The 24,135-nt window shown below is 36.0% G+C and overlaps 1 protein-coding gene across 9 annotated transcripts; it reads right to left on the bottom strand.

Moving 5' to 3' along the window:
- Positions 1-1,103: 1,103 nt before the first annotated feature.
- Positions 1,104-18,380, bottom strand: LOC131159478 (B3 domain-containing protein Os01g0905400-like). Of its 9 annotated transcripts, none has more exons than XM_058114420.1 (7): positions 18,040-18,380; positions 16,759-16,924; positions 4,521-5,475; positions 4,270-4,407; positions 4,048-4,107; positions 2,812-2,987; positions 1,104-1,727 (listed from the first exon to the last, which is right to left on the bottom strand). In XM_058114420.1, the coding sequence occupies exons 2-7, from the start codon at positions 16,891-16,893 to the stop codon at positions 1,467-1,469; spliced, it is 1,725 nt and encodes a 574-aa protein (XP_057970403.1). In that variant the 5' UTR covers positions 16,894-16,924; positions 18,040-18,380; the 3' UTR covers positions 1,104-1,466. The 9 variants fall into 9 exon arrangements, with proteins under 9 accessions (XP_057970403.1, XP_057970401.1, XP_057970400.1 ...); XM_058114418.1 differs by having other exon boundaries at positions 17,455-18,226; XM_058114417.1 differs by having other exon boundaries at positions 16,759-16,938; positions 18,040-18,226.
- Positions 18,381-24,135: the final 5,755 nt, after the last annotated feature.

Raw genomic sequence — 24,135 nt, 5'->3', positions numbered from 1 at the left:
ACCAGAGAGAAACCAAACCATCCTGTAAACCTTAATATATAAAATTTTAGTATGCATAATATATAAAATATTTTGATATATAATATATATAATTATTTATCATAACTTTATGCTATTTGATTAATCTGGTTAACCAAATTAATCGAACCGAAAACCAAAAAACGAAATTCAACGAAAATAAAAACCGAATCAAACCATATAAATTTTTAGCTGAACCAAATTGACCGAATTTACTCGGTTAATTCGGTTTTAACCAAATTATGTTCATCCCTATTGTCAAATACTATCTTTTTTTCTTTTTTTTTATCATCATAAATTAATTATATATTGAATTAGTCCACTCAAATATATTTTTTTCATTGCCAACTTCATCATTAAGGGTTTTGTGTTGACCCAAATGCTTCTTTTTTAATTTTCTTTTTAAAAGAAAAACGCATATACGAGAGCTAGCACTTAATCAATTGCGGTGTATTATTTTCTTCTAATTTTACTTAAAATATTTTCTAATACTAGTCTAGACACATTATATGTACCACAGATCTTAAAATTTTTCAAACAAAAAGCAAATGTAATGACGAGTAATTTTAAATAGTTAGATCTAAAACAGGATGATTTTAGATGATTATGCATAATTTCTTTTATATATTTAATTTTTAGTTTTGGGCATACTCTTCTTTTTAAGTACAACCATTTAAAGTGATTATGCGTGAAGTTTACAAAAACTACTGTCACAATTCAAATCTGGATTACAACTTTTTAATTACAACTGAACTTTAATATTTAAAGATAGAAAGATAAAAGACTGGACATGTTATCCCTACAAATTCGTGAGGGTGTGTATATACATACAGATATAAATTTGAATTTCATAATATTTTTCTCTCCATGCCTGCACGGGAGGACGTCCCGTGACCATAAGGCTCCCCGTTTCGCGAAGGCAAGGAAAGGGCCGTCATAGTACACGCAGTCTTATCCCTACTCTTATGTAGAGACTGTTTCCTCGGCCTTAAACCCATAATCAACCAGTGACAAAGGAGTCATTTAAGAGCATAAATTAACAATTCATGTGAAATCATTAAAATCTAGATAAAACCCAAAAGTCATGTTCCCAAATGCAGCTTTATTGTATTTAACTTGCAATTCTTTATTGCTGGAGAATCAGCCATTACCCAGAGGACCATAAACTCATCCACCCCTTGACATTTTTTTTGGGGCAATTTCAAATGACAGCATTCCCTGTTTATTCTATTCTACAAAAAAATAAAAAAAATAAAAATGTTATACAATAGAATAGAACAGATAAGTAGATAACCCTGCTTATGCATGGCAGTAAAAGGCTAAAAGCAGCTATATGAACTCTCATATTATGTGCTGGGATTTAGAGGTTACAATTTTCTGGGTACACTAAGATTTTAAAGCTATATGAGCTCTGATACAGACTGTCATGGATAGTAAAAGCGGGGGAGTTAGTATAGTTTTTTCTGCTTTCTAACAATAGAGACCCTGTATATGAACTCTGGATCTTCACTCTCAATGTCAAAAACACATTTATCTCCTGCTTGAATTCTGTTTGCCCTGCTGAATCCTTCCCACCCACTATTCAAAACTGTGAGTCCCGGTCTCTTATGGTAGAGGACAGGCCACAGTCTCATCCCTGGATCTCGAAGCAGCACCACGCTTCTGCCCATTTTCATCTTTGATGGTGATGGCAAGCATGTCATTAGTTCCTGTGTATCAAAGCGTTTGTGCAACATACTAAGAGATGGAAAATAATGCTTTACAGGTACTGTCACGTGCATAGGGGAAAAAATTGGAGTACTTCATAATGTGCTCAAATTAGGTGCTACTGCCATTATGATTTTCCCCACCGTGAATTAGTGAACTCCTTGTGTTACTTTTAAATCTTCATGGCAACAGTATGGTTACTATGGCATAGTCGCAGTCCATTGAATTAAACAGAGGTCACCATTAATAAACAGATCAACTTGTTATGAGTCCAACTGCATCTTTTTCCTGTTGGTCATCCCAGAATTTCCAATTTTTGGGAAAGGATGACGAGCACAAGACACAGATATTTAGCCTTACAGAAAAAGGGCCAATTCCTTAACCAAATGGGCATATATCATTTCTTTCATTTCTAAATAATCCATGTTATGCTCATTTGAGGAGAGTTTTTCTTTCCCCAAGTTCTCTATACATTCTTTGGATAGTTGGAAAACAATGTCATTGCAATCTCCCAAAAACTTAAATAAATAAATAAAAGGTTCTCCACAAGTGAGCAGCCCTTTTACAGTTCAATTTGGCCAACAAGATAAAAGACTCAAACCCAGCAAATTTGCAGTCACGAGGGTTTGTTATAACGGGGATCCTTGAGCCCCATACCAATTAGGGAACCACTTGCACATCAATAAATGTCAAGGCTCCAATACATAAAAGGGCAGTGTACTAGTAATTGCCTTCAGTTTTTAAACCTCAACATATCAGATGGTCAAGCTAGTAAAATTAGCATCATAACACCCAGCATATGCTTACAAAATGCATCATTCCAATAATGATATAGCAGCTCTAAGGAGGCCAACAGGACTCATAGTCAAACTTTAAGGGGAGAAAGCTAAAATGCAAATAAGCAACATAGAAGAAATTTTGACTTTCAAAATTAAAAAATAAAACAAGCAAAAAACACATAATAAACCAGAACTCTCTAACATATAAAGGAGACAGCAGATTTTTAGTAGAAAACATGTTCAGAAGTCAGCCATAGCAATGAGAGAATAAGGAAAATGACCTCAATATAGTCAGTCAGAAGCATACCAAATGAGAAGGATCATCTGTTTTTACCAAACAGGAGATACTGGCTGCATCGGATGTTGGCGAACAGTTTGAGTTAACGGCTTCAGCTTTCACAACTTTTAGGGCTGTATTATTGTCATTTAGAGGAAAATTTGAAATCTGGTCATGCTCCCTATTAATGCTGTTTGGATGCTTCCCTACATTTAATTGCATCAATACATGCACTTAGATCGAGACTCTGCATAGGATGTGCAGGCATGTGTATGTGTAGAGAAGTGTGTGTGTGCATGTTGGAATTTCTTGGGCCAAACTCACCAATACAAAATCCATTGAGCTGGCCAAGTCTTCAAAAATGTTAAAGTCAAATTAGGGTCTGTTTGGTATTATTGTTGTTTTCTATTTTTTGTTTGTGTTTCTCCACAGTGAAAAAACAAAATATAAAAACACGTTTGTTTATATTGTCAACTTTCTGTTTCTGTTGCTGGATTCAGCTGTTTGCAAAAAAATGAAAACCATAAAACTGAAAACCATATTTATGGTTTTCAGTTGTTTTGCCAACCTCTTGCCAAAAATTTTAATATTTAGAAATAGTTTTTTTGGATTAAGTTATTCATTTTATACACTTCTAAATTAAAATCAAAATTAAATGATCATATGAATTTAAATATAATTAAAATAAAAATATACATAAATTTCAAAAAAATAATAATAAAATCAATTACAAAATACCTATACTATTTTTAAGTTGTTATGTCCAATAAAAAATTTTTATTATAAAGTAAATTTTGAAAGTAGAATGATTTAAGTAAAATTATAAATTCTATTTTTATTATAGTAATTATTTTAATGTGTATTATTTGTAATTTTATTATTCTAATCATATTTTTACAATATTATTTGATTTAAAGATGTCTAATCATATTTTTATAATATTATTTGATTTAAAGATGAAAATGAGCATTTTTTAATTAAGCCAAACATGTTGCTAGTTTCTAACTTTTAGTATTTATTTCTGATTTTTGGTTTTTGTTTCTCTAATTTTTGACAGTGATACCAAACGGCCCCTCAGCTAGTAGGCCTGCCCAAGCTTATAAACTACAGAATAAACTTTCCTGCTCTACTGGTGTCAGATTGGGAACTTATAGCACAAATCTGCCTTGGTGCACAAATATGCATAAAAAAATGCACAACAACTTTAGCAAAAGAAGATGCCAATAAAATAAAGTGAACAAAGAAACTCTTTGACTCATAGCTCACCACCAGACATGGCTATGTTCATCTCCACGTGTTCTTGTTTAATCACCTTCATCCTTTCACCTGTTTAACATAGCAAGCCCATAAACTTTAACAGAACTATGCAAATAATGCAAAAAAAAATGTCAAACAGTGTCCATAAATTAATTTTTTTTTAATAAAAATTTCAGAGGCCACTTCATGAAGCAGCACTGAGAATGATAGAAACTTGGAAGGAGTACAAGCCTGATTGCAACTTTTGCAACTCAAAAGCAACTGGAAATTCACGAAACCCAGATAATCCACTAGATTTCCGTTGAACAAACTCATGTCTACCAATATGACAAATGATTTCCTTTTGGGGCTTCACTTTTTCATCCTTCCCTGATTATAGTTTAGCAATGTTCAAGAAAGTACACATGATAATGATAAAGAGCTCACGGAAATACAATGGATAAATCCAAAATACCCCATGAAAGCAAATAGAAGAAACTAACCTGGCTCTGCATCAGTTGATTTTTCAGAAGTTTGACATTCTTTTATTACCTTATTCAACACATCTGGATTGTCATTTCCATTAACTTCGGTATTCATTACAGATGTGGTCAAAGGCTGCCCAGGAGTCGTGTCATTGTAAGAACCTTTTTGAGATTGTAACATATTGTCTCTCACATCAGTTTTCTCCTTCTTTTGTACCATTTCAGAGTCAGATGCGTCCAAAGGCACAACTCTAGTCACTAACTCTTCCGCCACTGGATTCTCATTAACTATGTCTACTTCAGTTTCAGATTTAAGCAACAGATCAGCTCTTCTATCTTCAGCTAGAGCTTCATCATTTATGCCCGCACCTGTTATGCTCTTCTGCACTTCAAGGCTGAACAAGTCAACTAAAAGACTTCCATTTGCTCCTTTGTATCCCACATCCCTGTCAATAATGTAATATGGTTCTTCAATGTAGCCAGCACTGGGTGGCATTTGGTGCCTTACATTGCCATTCTCACAATTTGAAGTGTTCTCTGCAGCCATTGGTGCATCTTCTATACACTGACTTTGATTTATTTCTTCTATATCTGATCCAGAAACAACAGAAGTGCTTGAACCGTGTTTGTCAATGGAACCTTTATCAGTTGTGTGGCATGAACCATCAGAATCCCTGCTTGTTCTATTTCTTTTCTTATGATTTCTGTTCTCCACAGGAAAATCTAAGGTTTCGCACCCAGTTTTCTTAAAGATTTGAACAAAAAAGTGTGATCCCATTATGTAACTGAACACCAAAAAATCACCTACTTCTAGGCCATGGTCTAATGAGAAAGTATGCCATCCTTGTTGAAAAGCAAAGGATCCACCAATATTGGATAATGTTACTACCCACCGCCTCCCACTTGAATCCTCAAGGTCAATTTTCTGATCAACCAAGGGTGTCACTGTGCAAGCAAATTTGGGGGGCAAGAACTGCAAATGACAAGCGCAGTTAGACATATAGATGCTTCATTAAAAGAAAGAAGACCTATAGGATTTCAATATCCAAATGTAACAACACTAATCGCAATTCTTACCAAATCACAATCATTTTTCTGTTCCTTGGTGTCTTTTTCATTAATTACATAAAACTTCCCTCATTAAAGTGCTGACGATATTAGAATATTAGAAGGATTTAAGGTTATCATCAAGGAGTTTTGCTTGTTTCTGTGACTTGTCAATAATGTCCAATAATCTCAATAATTTCCAATAACCTATATGAGTAATAATAATAAAAAAAAAATTGAGTGCAAGTTTCAATGTCTATATTTTGTCAAAAAATTCTGAAAAATCCTTTAACATTAGTTACTTTAAAATTACAGATTTAAATGTTAAAAAGGTAATTAGATAATAAAATTTAACAAACTTCAAAACTACTCATAACAAAACACTTTCATAAGCCAATCGCCACCCCCCCACCCCCCCAGAGCATGCTTTTCCTCTCCCTTTGAAAGCAGTTTTATCTGCAATTTTTTAAAATGCAGACACAAGGTGTGTGCCCTTGTTCTAGTGAGCATAAACTAGATCTTTTAGAATAATCAAAGAAGTGAAAAAAATATCTCTAGCAATATCACTTTAATTCTATAGACTATATGCATCTCATATAGATGGAAATGCACATTCTTATGATAATAAAGAGACTTCCATATAATTTTTTTCTTTTTCTTTGCAAGCATCTGATGTAACTAAACGAGCTCTGTAGCCTTTTCAGGTTAACCTAAAAATCTACTCAATATGTTAAAAAATAAAACAAAAAAAAAAGGATAGGTCACTTTTCAACTACAGAGGGGGTGTTTGGTAAAATTAAGTGTTTAGTGCTGAACATTGAATTCAAATCTAATTTTGTGAACCAGTTCTGCATCGAATTTGAACCGGTAACTAATCTAAATCTGAATTACTTTAATAGTTTGATATCTAATATCTTAATGTGTTGTTTTTCAATTTTAACCTTCACAACACTTAAGAATGTAAATATTTGATAAAATTAATGAGCAACTGCATAAGCTAAAGATTTTAATTCAACATAAATAATATTTTCTTATCATATATTTAATTAATAATTATAAATAAAAATAATACAATTTTATTATTATATAAGTTTATTATTTTAATTTTAATCACTTGGGTACAATTTTTTTTATTTTCTTTTTTTATAAGGGATACAATTGGAAAAGAGACCTTTGAACTTGAATCAGACATAATTTTAAGAAAATTCAAAACTACCACCAAACACTCTTATGTCACCAATTCACTTATTTAATGAACCAGTTCAGACGTAGCCTCTATTTAGAGGTCATTCAAATCAAACAAATGCCCCCGTACCTTTACAAGCCTCAATTATAGGAAAATCTTCTTCAACACACACACACACACACATAAATATGTGTCATTAGAACAACAAACAGCAAAGCAAAAGATTTCTTTCCTTACTTCAGCCCACATTTATTTCCTTATATTTCAATTCATTATTTTGTACGGTTAGCATATATTTAGTTTACATGTATAGGGTTTGACAGATTATAGTTTACTTGTATAGGGCTAGAATCATGCTAGACCTTATTTACTTTCCATGCATAATGTTCTTGTAAAGTCTATATATGATATACAAAACTCAAGGCCAATTCATTCGGCCATTCACAAAATATTTGACATAGTATCAGAGCCAGCCGACTGCTAGGTTTTTTCCCTTCGATTTTTTTGTCTTCTCGGTTTCGTGGCCGTTGTGGTTTTGTTTTCTCTTATGGAATTTTTTCTCTGTTCTTTCGGAACGTCTGTGACTGTGTGGCTGTTGGTACAGCAGGTGTCTGGGTTGCCATTTATTCCTACAGTTTATGTCCTCGTGATTCTCAGCAAGCAGGCAACAGTTTTATGTTGCTGTTTGTGACTTTCAGCAAGCAGGCAGAGCAGGTTTCTGGTTTGCCACTTATTTCTCCAATTTCTGTTGCTGTTTGTGACTCTCGGCCAGCAGGCTTGTGACTTTTGGCAAGCAGGCACAACAGGTTTCTGGTTTGCCGCTTATTTATCCAGTTTCTGTTGCTTTTTGTGACTCTCGGCAAGCAGGCAACAGCTTTCTGTTGCTGTTTATGGCACTTATCTTCTCGGCACAGCAGGTTTTTGGTTTAAGATTCAATTTTTAATGCAGTTTTTTGGTTCAAGATTTATTTTTTTAGCGCAGGGAGGTTGTTCTTGGTTTTTCTTTGTACCTGCGTTGTTTATTATGGGATTCTAGATTTTCTGGTGGTCTGTTTCTTTTGGCTCAGTCTGTTTTTTTTGGGCTTCTCGATTTTCTCCATTATTTAGCAAGGACTCTGCACTTGTGTGTGCCAAGTTTATGGGCAACAATTATTCTACGTGGGCTTTTCAGTTTCAACTTTTCTTTAAGGGAAAAGATCTTTGGGGTCATATTGATGGCACAAATTGTGCACCCAATCCGGATAAATCCAAGGAGTCCGCAACTTGTCCTTCATGGGCTGTGCTTGATGCTCGGATTATGTCTTGGCTTCTTGGCTCGGTTGAGCCACATATTGTCCCAAACTTGCGACCTTATTGCACCGCTCAATCCATGTCAACTTATTTAAAAACAGTATATCATCAAGATAGCAATGCTCGTCGTTTTCAGTTAGAGTATGCGATTGCCATGTTTCAACATGACAATTGTTCCATCCAAGACTATTATTCGGGGTTTCTAACTCTTTGGAATGAATATTTTGATTTGGTTATTGAGGATGTTCCTGTGGCTTCTCTTCCCATTATTCAACATCTTCACAAGACCAGACGTCGTGATCAATTTCTTATGAAACTCAGCCCCGAGTATGAATCTGTTCGCTCGTCTTTGCTAAATCGCTCTTCTGTTCCTTCTCTGGATGTTTGTTTTGGTGAGTTACTTCGTGAAGAACAAAGGCTTAGTACTCAAGTTACTCTGGCACAATCTCATGGTAGTTCGGGTCTGTCCCTGTGGCTTATGCTGCTCAACGACGAGGACTGCCTACGCATTCTAGCACTTTGCAGTGCTTTTGCTGCAAGGAATTTGGACATATTACTACTGAATGTTCCAAGAAATTATGCTCTTATTGCAAGAAGAAGTGTCACATTATCAAAGAAGGTCGTATCCGCCCGCAGAATCGTCAGGCCCAAGCATTCTAGACTTCAGTTAGTTTACCCCTCCACAGTGACTTTTGGGGCCCCTAGCTCTTCTTTAGGTGACTTCTCTTTTCCTGCACCTCCTCCAGCGAATTATTGCATGCTCGAAATGGTGCAACAGATGCTAATTTCGGTATTATCAGCAATGGGGCTCCAAGGTAACAATTCTACTCATCTATGGTCTTTTTTGGGGATAGAGGGACTTGAACCCTCACGATTTCTAAAGTCGACGGATTTTCCTCTTACTATAAATTTCATTGTTGTCAGCATTGACATGTAAAATGGGACTCTATCTTTATTCTCGTCTGATTAATCAGTTCTTCAAAAGTAGGGTGCCTCTAATCACATAACGAATAATCCCACTACCTTGTGTCATGTTCGGCCCTACGCTAGTCAATCTGCTATTCAGACTGCCAATGACAATCTTTGCCAATAGCTGCTGTCGGCGATGCCTCTTCTAAGTTCACTAATATGTTTCTTGCTCCTCAGCTTTCCACGAATCTTATTTTTGTTGGTCAATTAGTTGATAACAATTGTGCTCTTAATTTTTCTAGTAATGGTTGTGTTATGCAAGACCAGGTAATTGGAGAGCCGATCGTGAAGGGACCTAAAGTGGGGCGCTTATTTCCATTACTTCTGTCTATTTCAGCACGTTCTCCAGTTTCTTCTATTAAGTCTTTTGCTTATAATAATGTTTCAAATCTTAGTATGGTGTGGCATCATCGTTTAGGCCATTTCAATCAATTTTCTGCTTCTATTAAGCCATTACGCACAGATTCTGGTGGTGAATGTGTATCTACAGAGTTTCAGGCATTTTTGGCTTCTAAAGGCATTATTCATCAACGTTCATGTCCTACTACTCCCCAACAAAATGGAGTAGCCGAACGGAAAAATCGTCATCTCCTAGATGTGGTCCGTACTCTCTTGCTGGAATCCTCTGTTCCGTCCTCGTTCTAGGTTGAGGCTCTGAAAACTGCTGCTTGATTAATCGTTTACCTTCTCAAGTCCTACTCATGGAGTCTCTCTACTTCCGTTTATTTGCTAAGCAACCTAGTTACGATAACCTCCATACCTTTGGTTGTGTATGTTTTGTTTATTTACCTCCTCATGAGTGACATAAATTATCTGCTCAATCTGTTCGATGTGCATTCTTGGGATACTATGTGTGTCAAAAGGGATTTGTTTGCTATGATCCTACATTACATCGTACACACATTTCTAGGAATGTTACTTTCTATGAAAATCAACATTTCTTTCCTTGTCCTCTGTACCCTTCTCTCCTACTATGATTCTCCCCTCCTTTGAGGAGCAGTTCTCGAATCCTCATCTAGTCAATTCACGTTTTAAACCAGGTATTGTGTATACGCGGTGCCCCCACCCATAGTCTCTTCCGATAGCTCATCCCATATCTGATCCTACCATGCTCTAGATTTAGTCAGTTGCACCACCTCCAGAGCCTTTGGTACGTCGCTCTTCTCAAGTGTCTGTACCCCTAAATAGGTATAGGTTTTCCTCTTCAAGTTCTGGTAACTCTGTTTCAGCTCTTACTGTTGCATTGTCCAATTTAGATATTCCCACTTCCTACTCACAAGCTGCCAAGCATGATTGTTGGTGACAAGCTATGCAAGAAGAAATTGCCACTCTAAAGGCTAATCACACCTGGGACATTGAGCCTTGTCCTCCCACCATTGTTCCTCTGGGTTGTAAATGGGTTTACTCAATCAAGGTCCGATCTGATGGAAGTCTGGATCATTACAAAGCTTGCCTTGTTGCACTTGGGAATAATCAGGAATATGGTGTCAATTATGAAGAGACCTTTGCTTCTGTGGCTAAGATGACTATTGTTCGTACGATTCTTGCTATTGCTATTGCTACCTCCAGTGAGTGGCCACTACATCAGATGGATGCCAAGAATGCTTTTCTTCACGGGGATCTTAAAGAGTGTATTTATATAAAGCCACCCTCATGCTTGTTTCCCTCTCCGACTTCACATGTGTGTAAGCTTCGTCGTTCTCTTTATGGTCTCAAACAAGCTCTGAGGGCCTAGTTTGATAAATTCCACACCATTTTATTACAATTTTCATTCAAGCGGAGCAAGTATGACACTTCATTGTTTCTTCGAAAATCGTACATGGGTATTGTTGTTCTTTTAGTTTATGTTGACGATATTGTGATTACTAGTTCCGATTCTGCTTTACTTGCTCTGCTCAAGACTCATCTCTCAGATTCCTTTCATATGAAAGATCTTGGGTCTCTCACATATTTTCTTGGTCTTAAGGTGAATCATAGTCCCTCAGGTATTCCACTCTATCAACATAAGTATGCCAGTGACTTGGTGGCAAAAGCTAGCCTTCAGAAGGGTACTTCTGTTGATACTCCCATGGAATTAAATGTCAAGCTTCACAAAGAGGAGGGTGACTTACTTGTTGATCCTAGTTTATACCGGAAGTTGGTGGGTAGTCTTGTCTAGCTCACCATTACTAGACCAGACATTTCTTTTGTTGTACAGCAAGTCAACCAGTTTCTTCAGACTCCTTGTCATCTTCATTTGGCCATTGGCCATAGGATCATACACTATGTTTAGGGCACTTCTTCCTGTGGTTCTTCCCGTGGTTTATTCTTCCCTGCTGGCAATTCTACTCGCCTTGCTACTTATAGCGATGTTGATTGGGCTGGTTATGCGGATGCACGTCACTCCATCACTAGTTGGTGTGTGTTCTTAGGTGATGCATTGATCTCTTGGAAGAGTAAGAAGTAAGACAGAGTTTCTAAGTCATCGATGGAATCTAAATACCAGGTGATGTCTCTTGCTTGTTCTAAAATTATTTGGCTTCGAGGCTTGCTTGCCGAGCTAGATTTTTCTGAGACCGATCCTACACCTTCACATGCCGATAATACGAGTGCTATCCAGATCATAGCCAATCCTGTCTATCATGAGCGCACGAAGCATATTGAAGTCGATTGTCACTCTATTCGTGAAGCATTTGACGCTCATGTTATCACACTCTTCCACACATTTCCACTGAATTACAAATTGTGGATATCTTCACCAAGGCTCTCACTCGTCATCGACATTGCTTGCTAAGTAACAAATTGATGCTTGTTGATCAATCCGCATCAATTTGAGGGGGGGCTGTCAACGGAACAGCAAACATCAAAGCAAAAGATTTTTTTCTTTACTTCAGCCCACATTTATTTCCTTATATTTCAATTCATTATTTTATACAATTAGCATATATTTATTTAGTTTACATGTATAGGGCTTGACAATTTATAGTTTACTTGTATAGGGCTAGAATCATGCTAGACCTTATTTACTTTCCATGTATAGCATTCTTGTAAAGTCCATATATAATATACACAACTCAAGGCCAATTCATTCGGCCATTCACAAAATATTTGACAATATGAACTTGATCAGATTTCATACCTCAAAATTTCAGCTGTACGAAACCAACCTTTCTTTTGGATTATTCTCTTTTGTACAAAACCAACCTTTATTTTGGATTATTCTATTTTCTGGTTATATTACAGTAAAATTGGGAGTCTAATGGTAAATTTGAAAAATGGTAAGCATCTAGGATACCAGAGCACCCAGAGCAGAGCGAGCTGTCGTGTTTTTATGGCTCTTATACTTGGTGGAGTGCATAAACAAAGGAAGAAAAACATATGTTAAGTCATTGGTGCAGTGCAGCATATATTCGTCGACAAATAGGCCTAATTCGTTGACGAATTGACATACCGAGAGTAGATAAAATTCAAACATTCAGAATTCGTCGGCGAATATGCCTAATTCGGCGACGAATAGAGATACCAAGAGCAGATAAAATTCAAACATTCAGAAGTCGTCGATGAATATGCTTGATTCATCGACGAATGGACCCTAATTGTTGACGAATGGACCCTATTCGTCAACAAATTGACTCGGGGATGCGAGGATGATTTCAAATTTTGAATATGAATGTTAGAACGATTGGGTATTTGGAGGGAAGCCTTCGTGGGGTTATTAAATATGCCACTCTGGGTATAATGAAGTAGTAGAAGATCATTGTAATACCATTGTATTGTGTACTTTGTTCTTCATAGTGAAACCTTTGCCAATTGCTCCTGTGGATTTAGGCTTTGCCGAACCACGTAAATCTTTGTGTGGATTCTTGTTGCTTTCAGATATACTATGTGTGCAAATTATATTTTGGTTCTTCATTGTTTGCTACGTTCATATTCCGCTGTGCAATCCCATAATCATTTTCACAACACGAGTGCAAAAGCAGGAGAAAAAGCATGTTAATTTTGAAAATCTTTTCTCCTTTAGAGCAGTTCCAGGACGTGTCAATAAATGTAAGCTTACCTATACACATTCTCACGAACCTACACAGGATATAAATAAATATATATTATTTATTTGTTTGTTTATTGTCAGTCCACTTTCATCATTGAGAAAAGCTCTGTTTTGGTTAACCTATACAATTTCAATTTCTCACGAACCAACCAAAGATTATCAGCAATCAAATGTAACCAATCACCACCATGTGTAGATATTTTTCATGTGAAGGCAGGAGTAATCTCGCTATTCCGTAAGAAAAGGCAAAGTCATAACTCAAGAGTTACACCATTCTTCTAGGCTTTTACACTGATGACTGAACAACTAATACATGAAAAGGATGATATCCTTCTGCAAAGCATCGCACATGAACGAATTATAGAATTAATAAATGAGTTCACAAACTAAATTTCTGAATTCACATTCTTGAAATTTTGATAGCACTAATCAATGAAGAATTCACACTGTACTCTTTACTTTGCAAACAGCACTGCAATACATGAACCTGGTTGATAAATTAGCAAGGTTGTTAGAATTGGGACTCTAAGTCAGATGGTTGGAGGGGTCTGCAGGATCAAATCGTAGAATCAGATCGAGAATCGTAAGATTCTACTTTCAATGTAAAATAAATATTAAAAAACTATATATGTGGAACTTTATGACAAGTCTTAAAACTAAAAGCTTGATTAGTAACTTAGTAAGTATAAAAAGTTAAAAATACAATAAAAAGTTCCACCAATCAAAAGAAGGGAAGAGAGAGAGAGAGAGAGAGAGAGAGAGAGAGAGAGAGAGAGAGAGAGAGAGAACAGCAAGAAAAAAAAAGGAAGTATTAGAAAAACAGTGCCCACTGTTGAGTCTTTTCAAGAAGCAGATCTGTTTCGAAGCCTAACTCTGTGCTGATCAAACAACAAGAAACTGTGTTGAAGAGGACTGAGGTGTTCTTGTCGAACACCAAAAAAGGAAGAGGACCAAGGACTGAGTTCTTGTTGAACACCAAAAAACTGCAGATGAAACAGCAAGACTGCTGACTGCTGCTGATCAAACACCAGTCACCAGATGGAGGGTTTTCTGGTTGTCAAACAAAAGAGAAATTCAGGTGCTGGGTTGCAAAACTTCAACGAGTATAGGACCGAGGTGTCAAACTCCAGGGAAGTCAGGTGCAGATTTTACTGAATCCATTCATCAATGGGAGGATGAGTGCTATTTTGCCCCAGTTTTTGAAGACTTTGGACCAAACATAAACCTTTTGGGGCCTTTTTGGGCCAAGAAAAACATGTCTTGGGCCATACTATGAAGCCCAAAGAGGGGGAAAAAGAAAACCAATCCAGGTAAAAGTAGGATCCGTACGATGCTACTTACAATTCTATGATTCCGATTCTACAATTCTACCAATCCTTTTACAATTCTACCACAATTCTAGTTAATTTTGATTTTTTCTGCGACTTGGATCGTTTGGGTGAATCTGGATCTTATAATCATACGATTCTATGATCCAGATCGCACTTTTAATAACCATGAGAATTAGATATCCTAGGTAAGGCTGCTACATCCTAACTTTTGGACCTTACAACACCAAAGTGTAAAGGTCATCCTCTTCTACTAGTTGCAGAAAACTAAATTGCCAAATGATAAAACAGAGAGGCAAGGACGCTACATCCAGACTTGGAAATCAAAGGTTCATGTCCACCCTGGAGCACTAATGTGGAGCCTTCTGCACTGGGTGATATGTTATTTTCCTGCTTCAACACAGTTGGAATACAGTATAAAAATATTGGCATTCACAGACAAATGAAACTCCAACATCACATTTGTGTACAAGGACAATGGTTTAAAACTTACTAAGAATGTAATTTTTATCTTCCTTTTCTTAGAAGGCGCATTTTGGTCCTTCAAAAATTAAAAAACTGCCAATTTTCATTTGAAATCATCAAGGCAAAATTAGTAAAAAGTTATACCTGCACTTAATTTAATGCAAATATAAAACCCAAATAACAACCAGTGGAGTAGATTTTGTAACAGTAAAAAAGAGGTCATCATAAGTAGAAAACAAGAATATTTTATTTTGTAGAGACTAGAACTGAAATTTATTATCAGGAAAAAAAAAAAAAAAACCTCCAAATTATGTAGAGACTAGAAACCCTAAACCCTAAGCATGTGAAGACACGACCCAGGGCATAGAACCACATGAAATGAATTATGTGTTTGTACAATCATCTGCAGCATTAACTAGGCATGGTAGGTTGCATGGAAAAAATATCCAATAACTTATGTCCAAAATGTAAGAAAGCTTGAATTCCTTATTTTTAAAGTATATGACTGTTTAAATGAAATAAAACAAAATCAATCACCAACTCAATCAAACAGTTACTGATGCATGAAAGCAAACAAAATAAGAAATAGCAAAAGTGACTGATGTAGGTTGGGAAGCTGATCATTGGATGGAACGATTTGACCCTATTTAATTCCAAAGAATAGGGTCAAGGGCTTGTGGGGCCCACAAGCAACATAAGAAAAGCAAAAGTGAATGATGTAGGGTGGGACGCTGACCATTGATGGATCGATTTGACCCTATTTGGAGGTCAATTCCAAAGAGTAGGATCAAGGGCTTGTTGGTCATGAGTGTTGAGTATTACATCTAATTAATTAATTAAGTTTTTGTTTAACAGGGGCTTGTTTGTAAATAGGTAGGTCTAGGGGTTTGTACAAACAAACCCCTAATCCAAGCGTTGTGCTGCTAGGTGAGGACAGCACCCTAGATGGCAAGAGTCCAGTGACCAAAGGCATCACTAGCTTATGCTCTGAAGTGAGTAGCATTTAATTATTACATTTAATTAAGTAGTGTCACCCAAATGTATTACATTTAATTAATTAGTTAAGTTCATGTTTAACAAGGGCTTGTTTGTAAATCAGTATGTCTTTGGGTCTGTACAAACAAAACCCCTAATCTAAGCACTGTGCTGCTAGGTGAAGGCAGCACCCTAGATGGTGAGAGCCCAGTGGCCGAAGGCATCACTACCTTACGCTCTGTTGTGAGTAGCATGGGGCACATGATTTCCCCTGTGAATCAGCAAGGAACACCACAGCTAAATACTCCTGGATGACTGACAGCGAAGTAGTACACGTGAGGAAAGGGTAACCTAAAATTAGAATGATTTCAGCATTTTTACACATATATTTATTATTTGGAAATTGAATAAAGTAATCCTGTGGTTCAATTGCAGCAATTCCCACCCCCCTCTTGCCGACATCCACTCACCAACAACCTCTCTTTTTCTTCCTTCTTTCTCATCGCCTCTTCCCTTGTTCTATGTCGGTGGCATACCTTTAAAACTAAGTAAAAACCAAGGACAATGAAGAAACTAAAAAAGAACGCCCAAAAAGGGAAAAAAATTCATAGAGAATCTTCAATTCCTAATGCAAATTTAAAAGGCATGAAATTTATAGGGTGCACTGTGGTTCAATTGCAGCAATTCCCACCCCCCTCTTGCCGACATCCACTCACCAACAACCTCTCTTTTTCTTCCTTCATTCTCATCCCCTCTTCCCTTGTTCTATGTCAGTGGCATACCTTTAAAACTAAGTAAAAACCAAGGACAACGAAGAAACTAAAAAAGAATGCCCAAAAAGGGAAAAAAATTCATAGAGAATCTTCAATTCCTAATGCAAATTTAATAGGCATGAAATTTATAGGGTGCATAGAGTAAGAAGCAACTCAATAACCAATGGAGAGGCAAAAGACAGAAATAAAATCTAACCAGAACTTTAGAAAACTGATCACCGATCAAGACTTTGAAGAAGGATGTAATAACAGGAGATGGATGCTTTTTTATCCCATGGGCTGATACACAATTCCGAGTGCACTTGGCACATGCTTTCACCTTGCAAGCCATGTCTTCTTTTCTCTATTGAAGACTTCCTCAACTGTAAAATTTTTCCTTGTATAAATAAGAAAAAAAATGGCAAAAAAGGAAAGAGAACACAATGTAAATGAAGGAAAAAATCTCCCAAAAATGAATTATCTTGATCCAAATCCAAGAATGCACCAAAAATAAGAGAACAGACTGCAAGGAATTTTTCCATATATAACATAATAAACAAATAAATAAGGATCTTCAAGCTTGAGGCGAGTAATTTAAAGGGAAGAACCACATTGTCACAGGGGAAAAAAAAATATCGTCTTGAGATTTTCAAAGAGACAATTCAGATTACAAGCCAACCCCAACTCTAGGGAGATCACCCCCTGTAAACACAACCACCCCCACATGCACATGAAAATCAAAGACCTCATCAGATTTTCTTCTAATCTAAACTGGCTAAGTATCACAATCCCACATTGGATGTGTACCAAGAAAAATCTAGGTTCATAAGGATGGTTTAGGCTTCAATTAGGTGAGCTGAATTTTTTGGGACGAACTAGTAAGACTAGTGGACCAAACCAGACAATGTCTCACCTGTCTTGAACAATACCCTTACACTAAACTTCATATAAATGGCATAGAGCTTGAGTAACTCAACAACTTCATGAATGTAGACTTGTACAGAGACACCTCATGTTAAAACCCTGCTCAGCAGACTCGAACCATAAACCACCCCACCCTAATCCTAGGAGAAGATCACCATTTTTTAGCACAACCACCCCACATGCGCATGAAAATAACGAACTCAATTGAGTATACTCTCCAAAACAACCTGGGTGTGTGAAGATTACTGAAAATACCTCATACAATCACACGTGACATAGTGTATGAGTAACTTAACATCTTCATCAATATGGACTTGTACAGAGACAATTCATGTTAAACCCCGCCCAGCAGACTTCAATCATAAACCACCCAACCCTAATCCGAGGAAAGATCACCCCTTTCTGAACACAACCACCCCACATGCTCATTAAAATCAACGAACCCACTTGAGTTTACTCTTCAAGAAAAATTGGGTGTGTGAAGACTACTGAAAAAACTTCATGAATATAGCATACTGTCTGACTGAATCTGCAGAAGAACATAGGAAAGAAGTAGTAGAAAAGAAGAACACACCAAATTTGACCGAGTAACCACTTCAATTTCTACATAAACTGTACTTGCATGAGCTCTAGAGTCGACCCTTTCTCTCTGTCTTTCCCTCTCCACCTGAGTTGAAGTCTAGGAGAAACTCTCGACTGTCGCAGCACTGCTAGCACGCTACAAAAGTTCCGAAGAACATAAAACAAAGCTAAAGACAAATTTTGGGGGACGCCTGTGTCAATGTCCGTAAAAGGAAAAGAAATTGGGCCTAGGACGGGGCACAGAATAATAGGCGCCGTTTTTAAAAAAAATGTGTCGCCCCAGGCCCAATTGAGGCGGAAACCCAATGGACTTTACAATGCGGATTTTGTGGCGTCAAATGACAGTGCCCAAATTATATATATATATATATACGGCCCAGGCCCAATTGAGGCGGAAACCCAATGGACTTTGCAAAGCGGAATTTGTGGCGCCGAATGACAGTGCCCAAATTTAAACAACTTTTAAGAGCCAAATCATGTGACAAAATAGTAATTTTTCAAAATTGTTATAACAGATGAAGAAAATAAATAGAAAAATTAAATAAAACGAGACAGAGATTTTACATGATTCGGATATACCTATTATATGGGCGGATTGGATCAAAGTTTCACTATTTCAAGAAGAATTATAATATAATATGGATATAACCTTTTACAAAATATCTCTCCTTATTTCTTTTATATCTCTCTTCTTCTTTTTCTACTTCTATCTTTCTCTCTTCTTTTCCTACTCTTCCTTTTTCCTACTCCATTGGCCATGTGGGATGAAATATTTATAGTCTTTACAAGCTATCTAATGATAACTTTATTAGTGCAAACATATGATGCAGGTTCACATGGGGACATAATTAGTACAGACATATGAGGCAGGTTCATAAGGATGTGAATTAGTGCAGACATATGGGACAGGTTCATAGGGATATGAATCAGTGCAAACATATGGAGCAGGTTCATGGGAACATGAAAAGGTGGACAAAATATGGATGAATGTCAACCACACTCATCTATTCATAACACCCCCCCTGGCCGACACTCATACATTAACTCCTTCTGTTAAAATTTTTAAAATGTTTTATTCCACTAAGATGAACCAATTTCTTGAATGTTGTAGTAGGCAAAGTTTTGGTGAACAAATCTGTTAGATTATCACTTGATTGGATCTACTAAATATTTATATCATCATTCTTTTGGAGTTCATGTGTATAGAATAATTTTGGAGAAATATGCTTCGTTCTAGTCACATTTTATGTGTCTTTCTCTCAGTTGAGTTATACATGCAACATTGTCTTCAAATAAAAATGTTGGAATATCATTGATTGATTAAAGGTCACAATTTACTTGGATATAAGAAATCATTTATTAGAGTCACATGCATTCCCTACTAGCTTCATGGATAACTAGTATTTCAAAATGATTGGAGGATGTTGTTGTAATCGTCTGCTTTACTAACTTTCAAGATATAGCAGTTTTTTCGTAAAGAAATACATATCCAGTTTGAGATTTAACATTATGAGGATCAGATAGATATCTAACTTCTACATATCCTACTAATTGAGATTTTGAAACAAATGAGTAGAATAGACCCAAATCAGATGTACCTCTCAGATTGCACAGAATGTGCTTAATTCCATTACAGTGTCACCAAGTAGGAGCAGAGTTGTATCTTACTAGTAGATTTACAGCAAATGCAATGTCGAGTTTTATACGATTGACTGGATACATTAGAGAACCGATAGCACTTAAATATGGTACTTCAGGATCAAGTAATTTCTCCCCCTCATCATGAAGTCGAAATGGATCTTTCTTAACACCAAGTGATCGCACCATCATTGGAGATCCCAAATGATGAACTTTGTCGATATAGAATTGTCTTAATACCTTTTCGGTATATTTAGATTGATGAACAAAAATTCTGTCCTTTACATGTTCAATTTGTAGGCCAAGACAATTTTTTGTCTTTTCCAAATCTTTCATCTCAAATTCTGTCATTAAGTATTTAGTAGCTTTAGTGAGCTCTTTAGGAGTCCTGAACTAAATTCAAATTATCAACATAAACAACAATTATAGTAAATCCAGATTCTGATTTTTTAATAAAAATGCATTGACAAATTAGATCATTTATGAAACCTTCTTTCACAAGATACTTACTTAATCGATTGTACCACATGCGTCTAGATTGTTTTAATCCATATAAAGAATGTTGTAGTTTAATTAATTATAAATTTCTAGGTTTTGCTTCAAGCAATTTAAATCCTTTAGGGATTTTCATATAAATTTCATTATTCAACAATCCATATAAGTATGATGTTACTAAGTCCATAAAAAACATACTCAGTCGTTTAGTGACTGCTAGCCCAATTAAGAATCTAAAAGTGATTCCATCAATTACGAGAGAATATGTCTCCTCATAACCAATTTTGGGTTTCTGCAAGAAACCTTGTGCCACAAGCTTTACTTTATATTGAGTAATTTCATTATTTTTATTTCTCTTGCACACAAATACCTATTTGTATTCGACGGATTGGACATCTTTTAGTGTCTGAACTACAGGTCCAAAACTTCTCTTTTTGATAGAGAGTTTAATTCTGATGTGATAACCTCTTTCTATTTTGGTCAATCACTTATATATCGACATTCATTAATAGATTTAGGTTCAGGATCCTCATTACTTCTGGTAATGTCAGTAGCTACTAAATATGCAAATGTGTTGTTAACAACAACTTTACTTCTATCTCACATTTCTCCTATGTAATCAATTGAGATCTCATTATTATTTCCAAGTAGATGTCCTTTTTCAATAGATGTCTCTTCATGAGTTTTTTCTTAAAGAGATTCCTCTTCAGGAGGTTCATCTTTAGGAGGTTTTACAATAGGGATTTCATTTTTTAGAGAAATGGGTTTGTGAATGTTGAATGGATTATCAACCTCTATAACCTCTCTTGGAGTGTTTATAGATTTCAATTTTCTCCTCATGGGAGTTTTATCTTTTGCACCAATAAGCCTTCCACACTTAACTTGTGGTTTAGGTTCATTAGCCGGTTATTGTCCTTCAGGGACATTAATATGTGCTAGAATATTTGCAGTAGGTATATGAGATTTTAATATGGTCTTGGTATCTGCAAAAGAATCTGATAATTGATTTGCAATCCTTTGCAAATGGATAATTTTTTGAACTTCAAGTTCACTTTTATTTGTGCAAGAATCTAAATGAGATAAACTTATGGCATTTCATATGATTTCATGTTGTGTTTCAGGCACTAATTTAGCTCTCCCTAATGTAGGAAATACTGCTTCATCAAAATAACAATCTTGAAACAATGTTTTAAACAAATCACCTATTAAAGGTTCAAGATATCTAATAATAGAAAGGAAATCAAAACCAACATTTTTACCAAGCTTACGTTGAGGACCCATTTTAGTTCTTTGGAGAAAGGCAATAGGAACATATACTGCACAACCAAAAGTTCTTAAATAAGAAACATCAGGTTGTTGCCCATAAACTAATTGCATAGGTGAAAGATTATTGTAAGCAGTTGGCCTTATACGAATTAAACATGCAACATGAAGAATAGCATGTCCCCAAATAGATAAAGACAATTTGGTTCTCATAATCATAGGTCTAGCAATGAGTTGAAGTCTCTTAATAAAAGATTCAGCTAAACCATTTGTGTATGAGTATGAGCAACGGGATGTTCAACATCTATTCCAAGTGACATATAATAGTTATCAAAAGTTTGGGATGTAAATTCACCAGCATTATCCAAATGAATTGATTTAATTGGATAATCGAGAAAATGAGCTCGTAATCGAATTAGTTGAGAAAGAAGTATAACAGATACAATATTACGAGTAGAAAGTAGAGAAACATGTGACCATCTAGTAGATGCATCAATTAAGACCATAAAATATCTAAATGGTCCAGATGGGGGATGTATTGGTCCGTATATATCAACATGAATTCTCTGTAAGAAACTGGGTGATTCAAGACTTACTTTTGAAACAGATGGTTTTACAATTAATTTCCCTTAAGAGCAAGCAACACACGTGAAATCATTTGATAAAAGAATCTTCTAGTTCTTTAGTAGATGACCATGTGAATTCTCAATGATTCTACGCATCATTACATCTCCAAGATGTCTAAGCCGATCATGCCAAAGTGTAAATAACTTTGGGTCATTGCACTTATGGTGCAAGACATTATATGATTCAACTGCTTTAATATTTGTATAATACAATCCGGAAGATAAAGTTCATAGTTTTTCTAAAATTTGTTTCTTTCGAGAAACAATAGAAGTCATATAAAGGAATTTTTTACTGCCTTTATTTGTAGTTTCAATGTGATATCCATTAAGTCTTAAATCTTTAAAACTTAATAGATTTCTTCTGGATCTGCTAAAATGTAAAGATTCATTAATTTGTAATAAAGTATCATTAGGTAACTTTTGTAGAGACCTAAACCCGAAATAAGCTGCATTCGTCAACAAAGGGTCACGTTCGTCAACGAAGTCCTTCAGATCCTCATCGACGAAATTCAGAGCCTCGTCGATGAGCAAATATCGAGCGGATCAAAGAAATATCCGGAACTTGAACTCGGCGACGAAGGGATGGCCTCGTCGACAAGCTATGTGGCGAATTCATCGACGTAGATGCCACCTCGTCGACGAATTGGACTTGGTCAAAGACCCTATAAATATCCAATTTGAGTTGCTTAAGAGCTAAGTTTCTTCCAAAAGCTCTCTCTCTCTCTCTCTCTCTCTCTCTCTTGCGAATCTCTCTCTCTCTAAGATTCTTCATTGTTCGTTGTCTGTTTCCAAAAACGGAGGGTATTGTGTGGATCAGAAGAGAAAACTTTATAATTTTAGCGAATCGGATCGTCGTTTCAGAGATCTTCGGGTTTTTCCCAAAAACAAGGTAAAGATCTGATCTTAGTTTTGATTGGATATTTGGATAGTAGCAGAAAATATATTAAGATTATATTCTGTGGTTTTAGGTTTTGAGGGTCCCGAGTTGTCGATTTGGACCGTGTTCATACGAAATTTCGTTTCGAGTGTAAGGAAAGGGGAATTTGATTACAACAACATTTTTTGAAAAACCAAACTGCTAAAAAGCTAGTTTATGTTATTATGTATGATTTAACTGTTTATTTGCTAAATTCTACCGAGTAGAAATGTATGTTTTATGATTTTACGATTTTTGGTAAAAATGAGGATTTCGGCGCATGATCTCCAAACTTTACAAAAATCATTTATATGTATTTATACTATAGTAGGAGATGCTCGAATCCTTAACTTATTCATTTAAATGATGTTTACTGGATTTCTATCATTTAGCAGGTTTTGGGATTAAACTTGTGTGATATGTGTTGAAATGAAAATGTATGAATTTTCTATACTATTGATATAGATATGGGAACGAAGTTCCAATTTGTTATTCTGAGAATGTGAAAAACGGAGGCTGGTGATACACCGAGCTGAATCAGTAAACAGAAAGGGGTAAACTGAGTGGAAAGGCACATGTTTGAACCCAATGTGATTATCTGAATTTGTGAAAAATAGTGGAATTGCACAAGTTACTGTTTTGCTATAAATTGTATATATGATATTGGAACCACAGCTTGTGACCAAAAGAAGTTGAAAGAAACTTCAGAAAAAGGGGTTGAAAGATACTCCAGTTCGGGGGTTGAAATAAACTCCTAGGACTAGGTACCGATGCTGGCAGTGCAACCATACATGTTTAAAATCAGTATGAGTATATTAGATGGTCGACCTGTGAGGAGTTAGTAAGGTGCTAGTAAAAATAAACCAGGGGGCGATCGGATCATAAAAGATTCTCGGCTTTGTCTGCACGAACAGGACACTGTCAGAGGCAATCAGTGCACAACCCGTGCCACGGGGTAAACAGGCAAATTGTCATACCAAGCTGGAGGTGTTTTAATAATCATATGCATGATTTAAATATTTGATGTGCAGATAAATGTTATATGGTACAGTATTATAAACAAATGTTTCAAATGTATGAGTTTGTATGAAAATGTGCATTTATGCAGCCATACACTGTTGTAACACTTTCTTCCTTACTTAGAGGTGTC

Source organism: Malania oleifera, chromosome 7 (genome assembly GCF_029873635.1).
Source record: "Malania oleifera isolate guangnan ecotype guangnan chromosome 7, ASM2987363v1, whole genome shotgun sequence".
In the NCBI taxonomy this organism is placed as follows: Eukaryota; Viridiplantae; Streptophyta; class Magnoliopsida; order Santalales; family Ximeniaceae; genus Malania; species Malania oleifera.
This window is presented reverse-complemented; position numbering and strand designations above follow the sequence as displayed.